Genomic DNA, 11,918 nt, shown 5'->3' with positions numbered 1-11,918 from the left:
ACGCTCTTTTTTTGTTTATAGCGCATGATCAAAAAATGGCACAGGTGATCAAATACCACCAAAAGAAAGCTCTGTTTGTGGGGAAAAAAAGGACGTCAAATTTGTTTAGGTACAGCGTCGCGCGACCGCACAATTGTCCGTTAAAGTCACGCAGTGCCGAATCACAAAATAGGCCCTGGTCAGGAAGGGGGTAAAATCTTCCGGGGCTTAAGTGGTTAAAGCTTGTCAGCTCCTTCCATTCAAGTCCATGGCAACGTGCTGTAAATCCACATGAAGCGTTTACAGCGCGTTTGTCAAGCATTTATCAAATATTAGTGAGTGAATAAAAAAAAAAAAACCCTTACAAAAAAAAATCACCTTTTTAGCGTGTGTTAAATGTGTAAAAAATATGCATTAATGTTATAGACGGGTTTGGTTCATGTTAGTGTCAGCCTTAGAATTTTTGACAGCGATTTTCAAAGGGAGTGAGGCGTATCGGGCAATCTGTGGCGTGTAACAAGACCGGGTACGGAATGTGCATTGGGGTGTACCCAAACTCTTCCCCATTAGGTCTTTTCCAATTGTATTTTATGATACTGAAATGATTGAATGGTGGCAATCGTCAACAGTTAGTTTATGTACCTTGTACCCTTCATCTGCCACCAGCGGAGAGCTCAGGGGGTTTATTAGGCTGGGATCAATGAAGGATCCCCAATAGGGTCAGATGGAGTGAGATTTCCCAGAATCCCACTACTGAAGAGTCAGAATCATTGTATTAATAGACTTTTCATATTAGAGCTCAGCACAAGGCTCAGTTGTGTCTATGGGAATCCATGGTGACAGGAATGCCTATCCACTGACACAAGACCGGTAACCAGGACAAACACGACACCCGGAGCCCTCACTAACGGAAACCACCCAGGACTCTCCACACCAAGCGGAAACCATGGTGCCCTGGTAACCGGCAGCCGGCGTAGCTCAGCGCGGCTGATAAGGAGTTACGCACACAAACTAGCGTAAAGATATCTGTGAATAGCGCTGCCACTAGACAACACCAGTCTCTCGCCAAGCGCACTGCGGCGGTTACTAGGACGCTATTGGGGACCGCCCCATTTAGAGCCAGCATCCAATCATGGGAAACAGTCAATCATTTGAATGGAACCAATCCGTGCGTTTCCGTTTCAGGTGACAGAACCTGACAGACAGCCAATCATCACCTCGATGTACTTGACTGGCAGGCTTGTGACCAATCGATGCTTTCTTAGTCGGCCCACCCACGTGCTATTGACCAATGCTGGAGGGAGACTAAGACGTGAGAGAGCTAGGACTCGCCTATAAAAGAGGACGCGCACACCAGCGGGGACATTATTTTGCGGGCTCACACTCACAAGGAAACTATACAAAGACACGATGAGGGAGATCGTACATCTTCAGGCTGGCCAGTGCGGCAACCAGATCGGAGCCAAGGTGAGCAGTGTGTGAGGAGCGAGGCGGGTGATTTCACTATCCCCCCCCCCAAGAAGCTGAGGCTCTTCCTTCCCTTTACTTAGAAGTAGTTATTGTGGAAGAGCCATTGGGCCCGGGGTGTGTGTATTAAGGTTGGTCATTCAGGGTCTGCTCACATATCGTCTGGCTGTTAAGGGGTTAAAATGCCGGCTCCAATCGCCTTTCCCGCTTCCAGGCCAACAGCCAGTCACACCGGCCGTCTCCTGTCACGGGTGGGCGTGGTTTGGAGACGAGAATGGGGCGTGGCTGTTCAACCTGTTATGTCAGGTTTCAAATTCAAATGTTGAAGTTGGCGGGATCGGAGGTCACCTGGGCGATGGTGGGGCTGTGCATACACATGAGGACACCCTGTGTAATATCAGGGAGGATCTTGTACTACATGATGGATGGTCACATCTAGATTAAACACTATTGTAGGGAGGTGATGTGTGGGGCAATTAAGATCTGGACCAGTGATTGGCTCTAAGACTGACCCTTCACTTTTTTTTTTATTTTCCTACAATCAACTGATGTAACAGCTTGTCTGCTTTATATATAAACATTTTTTACTTTATCCTCTACCTAGTTTTGGTAAATCTAAAGTAGTTATACAATCTCAACTCTTCAGTATGAGGGCCAGAAGGCAGAACGTGTCAATGTTTCAGGGATGCAGGGAGATCCATGGATCAGCAAATGCAGTTTATCTTCGAGTGTGCGAGATCAGATGGTGCTGTGCCACCATGCAGTTTAGTGTATTTTAATAGGGGTTGGGGTTCCCTGCACGTATTGATCACCCCTCATTTAAATGGCCTGAGGTCTGGTTCACCAGATACTTTTTATTCTGCATTAAAGCCAGTGCAATCAACAAATGTAGAACAGGCTGGGATATATCTCTATCTATCATGTCAGAAAGCACATGTCATCAAGTGAGATACAGAAAAATAGAGGGGGAATGCATTGAATGCTTCAAAGCACATGCAGAAAGTGATGTGTGGCTGTAGCAGTGAGGCGGGAGGTGAAGCAGGTCTCTGAATGTTTAGACAGGCATATTGTTGGTTGCTAGGGTGCTGGGTGTTGTAGCAACTGATGACGAAGAGCAGAGTCGAACCTGTGCTGGAGATTGGGGGAGGGGGCTATGTGCAGCCTGGCTGAAGTTGGGAGACCCCTAGGATTGTATCTTGCGGCACTAGTGAGGCGCTTTTCTGCTGCATGGTACGCGTTAGAACTCTTCGGTACAGCAGCGCTTTTCCACTATATGGTATGGCTTGGTTGGGGTTTCAAGCTGGCCGTACCTATACCATATCCCACAATCCTTTGCATGCAGCCTTGATTGTCACTACTAGCCACTGATTGGTCAGAGAATCGTTGTAATCCCACCCACTTACTACTTTAGCGGAAAAGCAAACCGAGCAGAGTAGAGCCTATACCAGTGACGGCGAACCTTGGCACCCCCAAATGTTTTGGAACTACATTTCCCATAATTCTCATGCACTCTGCAATGTAGTTGAGCATCATGGGAAATATAGTTCCTAAACATCTGGGGTGCCAAGGTTCGCCATCACTGGCCTATACAGTGCTGAAACGTGCCGACTCGTACCATGCAGTGGAAAAGCAAACTGAACTGAGTGGAGCTGAGCCTGTACTTGCAGTGGAAAAGTGCCACAGGTGGCCAACATTGTGATTTTTAGATGATTTTCATGGCCAAAAGCAATTATTTCCGCAACCTGCCCCCCATGTCTTTAGTGTTGGTGGTTGGGTTGCTTGTCCTGTAGGTTAATCGGTGCACTTTGGGCTGATATGGGACATCATTGCCATTGAGTGGTCTTAACCTCATAATAGTGACTACTAGATTTTTTGTCTTTCTAAGCCAATTGTATAGGGGTGCAGAATGAGCTCCCTTCAATCCATTTTGGAATAGTGAGTCTTTTTTTTTTTTTCTGACTACGGTTCATATTGCAGCCATACTTGGGTTGTAACATTCCTAACCCCCCCCACCACCACCCGACTGTGCCCCACTTATCTGAATTGTAGGGGTGTTAACACTTCTATATTGAATTTAGCCCGGCTTCGCTGCATCCAATCACAGGGATCTGTTAAAGGGTGGACAAGTCCAATCACTGTCACTGTCAAGGGTCTCACAGATGTTAATAGAGCCCAAGTGTGATTAGAAACATAGAATGTGTCGGCAGATAAGAACCATTTGGCCCATCTAGTCTGCCCAATATATCTGAATCCTATGAATAGTCCCTGGCCCTATCTTATATGAAGGATAGCCTTATGCCTATCCCATGCATGCTTAAACTCCTTCACTGTATTTGCAGCTACCACTTCTGCAGGAAGGTTATTCCATGCATCCACTACTCTCTCAGTAAAGTAATACTTCCTCATATTACTTTTAAACCTTTGCCCCTCTAATTTAAAACTGTGTCCTCTTGTGGTAGTTTTTCTTCTTTTGAATATGCTCTCCTCCTTTACCGAGTTGATTCCCTTTATGTATTTAAATGTTTCTATCATATCCCCTCTGTCTCTTCTTGTGATATCACTGAATGTGTAGTCTTTTGATAACCTATCCCAGCCCCATAACGGAGGTCTGTATCAAGTGTACAGGGCAGGGGGAAGAGTGCAGGAGCCGGTCCATTGCACCTGTGATCCGCTGATCAGCAGCAATACTTTGCAGGCTCCAAAGCAAACATTTGATAAATGCACGCTTAGTTTATAATAATCTTTGAAAAAGGTGGACTATGCCTTTAGGAAAATCTGTACTTGCATTAATTACTGCATAACCAGCATATAAATAGCAGGAAGCTCCAGAAAAGCGCTGTGTGCTCCTGAATGCTCCATTATGGAAATGACTTCATAGATTACTTCACTTGCTATGTCTTAAGTGAAGTGGCCTATTATAGTAATTTGACAAATGACACGCAAGGCGGAGTATCAAATTACTTTGGAAGATCTTTGTATAGATGATTCTGCAGTGTCTGTCTACTAGGTGTATCACTTATGCAGAATGGTTTGGATACACAGATAATGGATTGTTGGGTTGGGACAGTACATATGAGGTTCTCTATAAAGACTATAGATGGAGGTGTCTTACATGTCAGGATCTAGTGGAGCACAGCTTGTCTTGCAGATTTTAGAAACCAGATCTATGCAGGAAAGTGATGACTTGTTGCTGTAATGACTAAAAAAAATGTTTTTCTTCTAGTTTTGGGAAGTAATTAGCGATGAACATGGCATCGACCCAACTGGCACATACCATGGTGACAGCGATCTCCAGCTGGAAAGAATAAATGTCTACTACAATGAAGCCTCAGGTGGGATGTTCTCCATCTTTTAGTGCTTCTCTTACAGCCGGTCATTAAAATGGTGCTTACAATCTAATGTTTAATTGCAGGTGGCAAATATGTTCCCCGCGCAGTTCTGGTGGACCTGGAACCAGGCACAATGGACTCTGTGCGGTCTGGACCCTTCGGGCAGATCTTCAGACCAGACAACTTTGTGTTTGGTAAGTGGGTTAAATGGGACTAAACTACATGATAGAACATGGTGTTGTGGAGGTTTAGTAGTAATGGTGCATACAGGAAATTAAGAATGGGTGTTAACAGTAAGGCTCAAACTTGTCAGTCTTTCATAGTCCAACCAGTTGGCATTGGGTTGGCAGTTCTTTAATCTTAGACATAAATTGTCTTCTGTGGCTGATTTAATGCAGCAAAAGCACTGAATAAACTAAATGTGTTTGACTCCCTTTCTCAAACCCTTTGTTTTACTAACTCTACTTTGGTCACAAACACACCTTTACTAGTGGGAAGGTAAGTTTTCTCACAGATCCCCAACTCTGCTAATGAGCATCCAAGTTATCCATGATTGTGTTTTTTTAACTAGGTCTTCACCACTAGCCTTTTCAAATCTCCTTCAGGTGGGGGGGAAGTCAATCTGCTAATGTTGAAGGAATCTCTAACATTGGTGGAATTCTGGTTGAGATGCAGCTGTATGTCAATGAAATTGGAACCATGTGCCCTGGTAACTCATGCAGGGCTGGGAAAGTGTCCAGGTGATGGGTTGAAAATTTGCTGCTAGTTATGACTTGAGCTTTGGCTGTCAATACCCCATTGGCAATAAAGCTTGGTGCCTCTACTGGCTGATGTAGCAGTATTTAAAGAGGTTGTAAACTCGTTTGATTTTTTTTTTTTTTTTTTTTTTTTTTTTTTTTTTTTTTTTTTTTTACACCCTGCAAAAGAAAGACATAATGAGCTAGTATGCATCGCATATTAGCTCATTATGCAATACTTACCTCAGAACGAGCCCCCGCCGTGCCGCTCACTCACCTCTATGACGGGCGACATGTCTAGTCGCCCGTCTTCCGGGATCGCGGCATCCGGCCATCTGATTGGCCGGAGCCGCGGTGACGTCACTCCCACGCACGCGCGCGGGAGCCGACAGTCACGGCACGGGGCTCTGAAGGAACGGCACGATCGGCCGTTCCTTCAGAGCGCATGCGCCAGTGACGTCACTGGCGACATGTAAGGTAAATATCTCCTAAACGGTACATGTTTAGGAGATATTTACAGTACCTATAGGCAAGCCTATGATAAGGCTTACCTATAGGTACAAGTTGTAGAGGAGGGTTTACTTCCTCTTTAAAGTGTCTTCATCCTAGAAAAAAAGTAACTCTTTATGCCACCTGTGTGCATATATGTGGCTACTTGGTGGGTGGGAATTAAAGTGGTTGCAAAGGCAGAAGGTTTTTTATTATGTATTAAGATTGTAACGGAACCTCAGACCCACACTGTACTTGTGGTCTTCCGTCAGTATACGGCTTCCTCGCAGTCATGAACATGGATATCAAATCCCAGCCGCTGTCATACAAAACTAGCCTGAAACTAACTCCTTTATTAAAACAAACAGACTTTTATACACTTTAGAAGTAGGTCGGTCACTACATGAATATTTAGCCAAAACATAACACAATGAATAGCTAACGGGGTACAACTGACTCATGGCTAATCCCATCTAGACAAGGTTATTCACATGCTAATTAGCTCAGCATACTTAAAGAGGTTGTAAACCGAGAAATTTTTTTTCTCTTCTTTACATCCTGAAAGAGAAACACATAATGAGCTAGTATGCATCGCATAGTAGCTCATTATGAAATACTTACCTTAGAACGAGCCCCCGCCGTGCCGTCCGCTTACCTGTATGACGGGCGACATGTATAGTCGCCCGTCTTCCGGGATCGCGGCATCCGGCCATCTGATTAGCCGGAGCCGCGGTGACGTCACTCCCGCGCACGCGCGCGGGAGCCGACGGTCACGGCACGGGGCTCTGAAGGAACGGCACGATCTGCCGTTCCTTCAGAGCGCATGCGCCAGTGACGTCACTGGCTGCATTAAAGGTAAATATCTCCTAAACGGTGCATGTTTAGGAGATATTTACAGTACCTATAGGTAAGCCTTAATATAGGCTTACCTATAGGTACAACTTCCTGAGGAGGGTTTACTTCCTCTTTAAGTCAGCCTGGAAGCCCAGACTGCCAGCACCAAAGGTAAAACAAGATATAATTATACATTATTATAGTGTAAATACTGAGAACCCACAGTAAACAATAGGTGAGCAAATCAGCATAATTTACAATCCGTGGAAGACAGGTGTTTGAGCTGATAACATGCATCTGTTACAAGTCTGACAAACTGAAGCAGTCCAAACCATCAATTTATCTGTCACATAGTTTTTTCAGTGACGGTGCAAACCGTCACAAAGATAAAAAGCTGTCTGTGTGCAGCAGCCCCACCAACACCTACCCTAGCCCCCTCTTGATCCAGCAATGTTACAGGAGTGTCTTGGCTGCCAGGGACCCCAGCCCCCCCCCCCCCCCTGAATTGGCTGAGACAGCAGTGCGACATGATTGGCTCTGACTGCGGTCAGCCAGCCAATGAGGAGAGGAAGGGGGCCAGGCTGTGGCACAGTTTGAATGGACTTGGGGAGCTGCGGCTCGGGTGCCACATGGCAAGCTGCTTGCTGTGGGGGCACTCAACAGGAGGGAGGGGACAGGAGTGCTGAAGAGGCACTTGAGAGAGAGAGGGTGGGCTGCTCTGTGCAAAACCACTGCACAGAGCAGGTAAGTATAACATGTTTTTAACTAAAAAAAAAAACAAGACTTCACTTTACAATCATGTTAACGCTGAGCTGCCACATGTGTGGCCCTGTAAAACAACTTACTGTGCTGAGAGCATGCTCTAGCATGGTAGCCAGTGAAGATTGGTAAGCTCCTGATGTATAATTGCAATTGGGAGCTTTCTGATCATGTGACAGCAGTCATATGACCTGAATGCCTGCTTCCTGGCTTTTAGCACTCTTAAAGGGCCAGGGGGCGGATGGTGTAAAAGTTTTTAAATAGGAAGGTTCTCTGTGCAAGGATCCAGCTCTGTCCTCACCCAGGCCTGTTCATCAGTCTTCAGGTCCCCGCTGCCAGAATCTTTGGAGTGCGGAAGCCAGTCGTGACTCCTTGTGGCTTCTCACTGCACATAACGTGAGCCATGTTGTGCTTTGTGAATGGTTGGTTCCACCCCCTGAAAAAGGTAATGCCAAAACTGGAGGGGAAGAGGAGTCAGACAGCGAACTTCCCCTTTAGATTAAAACCGTAGTAACCGCATTTAAGACTCGAGCAGTTTTAAGTGATTATGACACTTGTGAAACCAAAGCTCTCCAGTGGTGTGCCATCACTGCTGAAGGTGCTTCAATCTTTACTGGGTCTTTCCGGGTCTGCAAGCTTCAGTGATATAAATGGCTGAGCATGCGATTGACATCCCTGCAGGTGTACCAGAGTTTCTGTTTATTGCACAGGTATGTTATTCGTTCAGGGCGCATGCACCTGTGACTTTTTCCGGCTGCATCTAAAGTAAATATCTCCTAAACTGTGCACAATTTAGGAGACCTTATAGGCTTACTTGTAGGTAAACCATACATTGGAGTTTTTCCCGCCTTAATTCCCTTTTTAATAGTCAGCCATACACTCCTATTCCTTCCAGTGATGTGACATTGCAACTCCTTTTGCTCAGTCTTTAGCTTTTGGTTTTTCAAGTTAGCTGAACTCTATGAATGAACACGGAGCTGCGCATGAGCAACTTTGTGTGCATTCTAAGTTGTGAACAGGCAGTGTTTCTACTATGCAAAATGTCTACCTATCTGTTCATCAGATAATACTCATGTACTTGCTATGTGGTGTACTTGGCAATAAAGCCAGTTTTTGTCATACCGGTACAAAATGAATTCTGATAGGCTTCTGCACTTTTCATGTTTATCTGTATATTAAAACTTTTTTTTTTTTTTTTCCCATTTTTCAGGTCAGAGCGGTGCTGGAAACAACTGGGCAAAGGGTCACTACACAGAGGGAGCAGAACTGGTTGACTCAGTATTGGATGTTGTAAGGAAAGAAGCCGAAAGCTGTGACTGTCTCCAGGGCTTCCAGCTCACACACTCTCTGGGTGGGGGTACTGGTTCTGGTATGGGTACCCTCCTTATCAGCAAAATCAGAGAGGAGTATCCAGACAGAATCATGAACACTTTCAGCGTTGTGCCCTCCCCCAAAGTGTCCGATACTGTAGTAGAGCCATACAATGCCACCCTGTCTGTGCACCAGCTTGTAGAAAACACAGATGAGACCTACTGCATAGACAATGAAGCCCTGTACGATATCTGCTTCAGAACCCTTAAACTCACCACCCCCACCTATGGTGACTTGAACCATCTGGTATCGGCCACCATGAGTGGAGTCACCACCTGCCTGCGTTTCCCTGGCCAGCTGAATGCTGACCTGCGTAAACTGGCTGTCAACATGGTGCCCTTCCCTCGTCTGCACTTCTTCATGCCAGGCTTTGCCCCACTCACCAGCCGTGGTAGCCAGCAGTACCGTGCCTTAACTGTGCCTGAGCTGACGCAGCAGATGTTTGATGCCAAGAACATGATGGCTGCTTGTGACCCACGTCATGGCCGCTATCTGACTGTAGCTGCTGTGTTCAGAGGCCGTATGTCTATGAAAGAGGTGGATGAGCAGATGTTGAATGTCCAGAACAAGAACAGCAGCTACTTTGTGGAATGGATCCCCAACAACGTGAAGACTGCCGTCTGTGACATCCCACCAAGAGGCCTAAAAATGTCCGCCACCTTTATTGGTAACAGCACAGCCATTCAGGAACTGTTCAAGCGAATCTCTGAGCAGTTCACTGCTATGTTCCGCAGAAAGGCCTTCTTGCACTGGTACACCGGGGAGGGCATGGATGAGATGGAGTTCACTGAGGCAGAGAGCAACATGAATGACCTGGTGTCTGAGTACCAGCAGTACCAAGATGCCACAGCAGAAGAGGAGGGGGAATTCGAAGAGGAGGCTGAGGAAGATGTTGCATAATCTAACCTGTTAACTGTTGTACATTTTCAAACCTGTTCTGTTTACTTGTTTGTGTTCTTTCCATGTTTGTTACAGAAGTCTTGAGCCACTGAATTTTTAAATTTGCCTTAAGCTGAAACTCAGTTTGTCTGGCCTTCATGAATTCCAAAACCATACACGGCGCTGTTATCAGGCTTCCTTTAAAAGGAATCCAAGTTAAGTAGAGGGGCTAGAATTGTAATTTTTCTGAATGCTAATTTCCTGGCTACAATATTAAACTAAAATGACAACACCTGATGCATACTTGTTAAGCTCAGGGACTCTTTAAAGCCAGGCAACTAGCACTAGGAGCCAAATTCCAGTACATCTTGGCACAGGATTTCTTTAACTGTTACAGACTAAAAGGTGCTACAGCAGAAAGGCCTAAAACTGAAGTTCTAGCTGCTGTAATCTGTTGCATACTACTGTTGTCCTAAACTCGTGTTCATATTTCAATACAAGTTGTACAGAAAAGTAACTATTAAACTTGTTTTTCATAAGATTGTTGGTGTCTTTTAATTGATCGTGTACAGATGCCTGCTGGTGTTTCCAAAGATGGATCTGAAACTTGGCGGCTAAAGGAACGGTACTGGAATGTGCTAACCCATCCAAAATGCACGTGTTTTTTTTTTTTTTTTTTTAAAAGGTGAAGAAAAAGGACTGCGGGGAAATGCACCAGCTCGAATAAAGTGCATGCAGAAACTCATGGACTGCTTTTCTATGGTGTGATTTGGCCCTAAAGCAAACAAGTGGAGTTTCCCAGTATGGAGCAAATCATAGCAGAGCCCTAGTTTGCCTTAATCTTTCACTGCAGCAATACTTTGTTTGTTCAGGTATAGAAAATGTTAAACTACCTCTGAATGCAGTGCATCTTAATTTACATTGGAGTATTCCAGGGAAAGGAAAAAAAGTTGCTGCTGGAACTTCCCTATACTATGCAAAGGACAGGGTTGCTTTAACCACTTCCCGCCCACACTATGCAAAATGATGCCTCATGATGGTTTTATTCTGACTGGGCTTCATGACGTCCAGCAGGATAAGCTGCTTGTGCGTGCCATCAGTGACCACATCTCCGATCTAGGTAAAGAGTCTATGATGTAGGCTCTTTACCACATGATCAGCTATGTCCAATCACAGCTGATCACATAACCAGAAAGTGCAGTTTTATCACCTTTCCTCCATTCGTGGTGATGCAGATAGAGGAGAGCCGATCGGTGGCCCTGGTGATGGGGGGGGGGGGGGGGGGGGGGGGGGGGGTTGTCGCTGATGATCAGTGCAGACCCTTCATTAATGCCAGTCATGGTGCCCATCAGTGCTGTATATTAGTACCTCATCAGTGCCCAGTGTCATCAGTGAATGAGAAGTCTACAATTTATATAAAAAAAACATTAGTTTTTTCCTTCAATTTTTGGTCTTTGTAGTCCAAAAAATAAACACGCCAGTGGTAATCAAATACCACCAAATGAAAGCTCTATTTGTGGGGGGAGATAAAATGTGGGTACAGTGTCACATGACCACACAATTGTCATTCCAAGTGCTGAAAACTGGCCTTGACAGGAAGACAGTGCTGAAAACTGGCCTTGACAGGAAGGGGGTAGAAGTGGTTAAAGCCTATGCAACGAGAGGTGCTGTTGGACTTTAGCTTTCTGGCATATTGGCTTTAAAGAGGATGGGAAATTGGAATTCCAGCTGAAAGCTGAACTCCATCTTTTGCTATACTTTAAACAGTGTTTGGGCCAGCTTGGCCCAGATAAACTACGTCCCTTACCAACTTGAGGTAGCTGGATGTGTGGTATAAACTGTGTAGCTGATGCCACATACAGTAATCCCCCGCTACATCGCGGTTCAGTTTTTGCGGTCCCGGTAATTCGCGGTTTTTTTTGTTATGTTATTTTACTATATAAATCATTAAAAATGAAAGATTTTTGTGTTTTTCATAGCTCTTGCTCTGTCTCAAAGTATCTTTTATGTGTTTAAATGAGTTTCTATTGTTTTAAAAGTGTGTTTAAAGACCTTAAAATACTTCCACACGTAC

At 45.1% G+C, this 11,918-nt stretch overlaps 1 protein-coding gene across 1 annotated transcript; it reads left to right on the top strand.

Moving 5' to 3' along the window:
* Nucleotides 1-1,368: 1,368 nt before the first annotated feature.
* LOC309559889 (tubulin beta-4B chain-like) lies at nucleotides 1,369-9,982 on the top strand. The gene is made up of 4 exons (XM_082263323.1): nucleotides 1,369-1,446; nucleotides 4,670-4,778; nucleotides 4,859-4,969; nucleotides 8,805-9,982. The coding sequence occupies exons 1-4, from the start codon at nucleotides 1,390-1,392 to the stop codon at nucleotides 9,863-9,865; spliced, it is 1,338 nt and encodes a 445-aa protein (XP_082119449.1). The 5' UTR covers nucleotides 1,369-1,389; the 3' UTR covers nucleotides 9,866-9,982.
* Nucleotides 9,983-11,918: the final 1,936 nt, after the last annotated feature.

Source organism: Pelophylax lessonae, assembly GCF_965119305.1.
Source record: "Pelophylax lessonae genome assembly, chromosome: 7".
Classification (NCBI taxonomy): Eukaryota; Metazoa; Chordata; class Amphibia; order Anura; family Ranidae; genus Pelophylax; species Pelophylax lessonae.
The sequence above is the reverse complement of the archived record's forward strand: the minus strand, read 5'-3'. Positions and strand labels throughout refer to the sequence as shown.

Excerpts from the sequence above, each read along its gene's own strand:
- LOC309559889 (XM_082263323.1), top strand. The coding sequence starts at position 1,390 with ATGAGGGAGATCGTACATCTTCAGGCTGGCCAGTGCGGCAACCAGATC. Across the intron at positions 4,779-4,858 it reads CTACTACAATGAAGCCTCAG|GTGGCAAATATGTTCCCCGC; the intron begins GTGGGATGTTCT and ends GTTTAATTGCAG. Across the intron at positions 4,970-8,804 it reads ACCAGACAACTTTGTGTTTG|GTCAGAGCGGTGCTGGAAAC; the intron begins GTAAGTGGGTTA and ends CCCATTTTTCAG.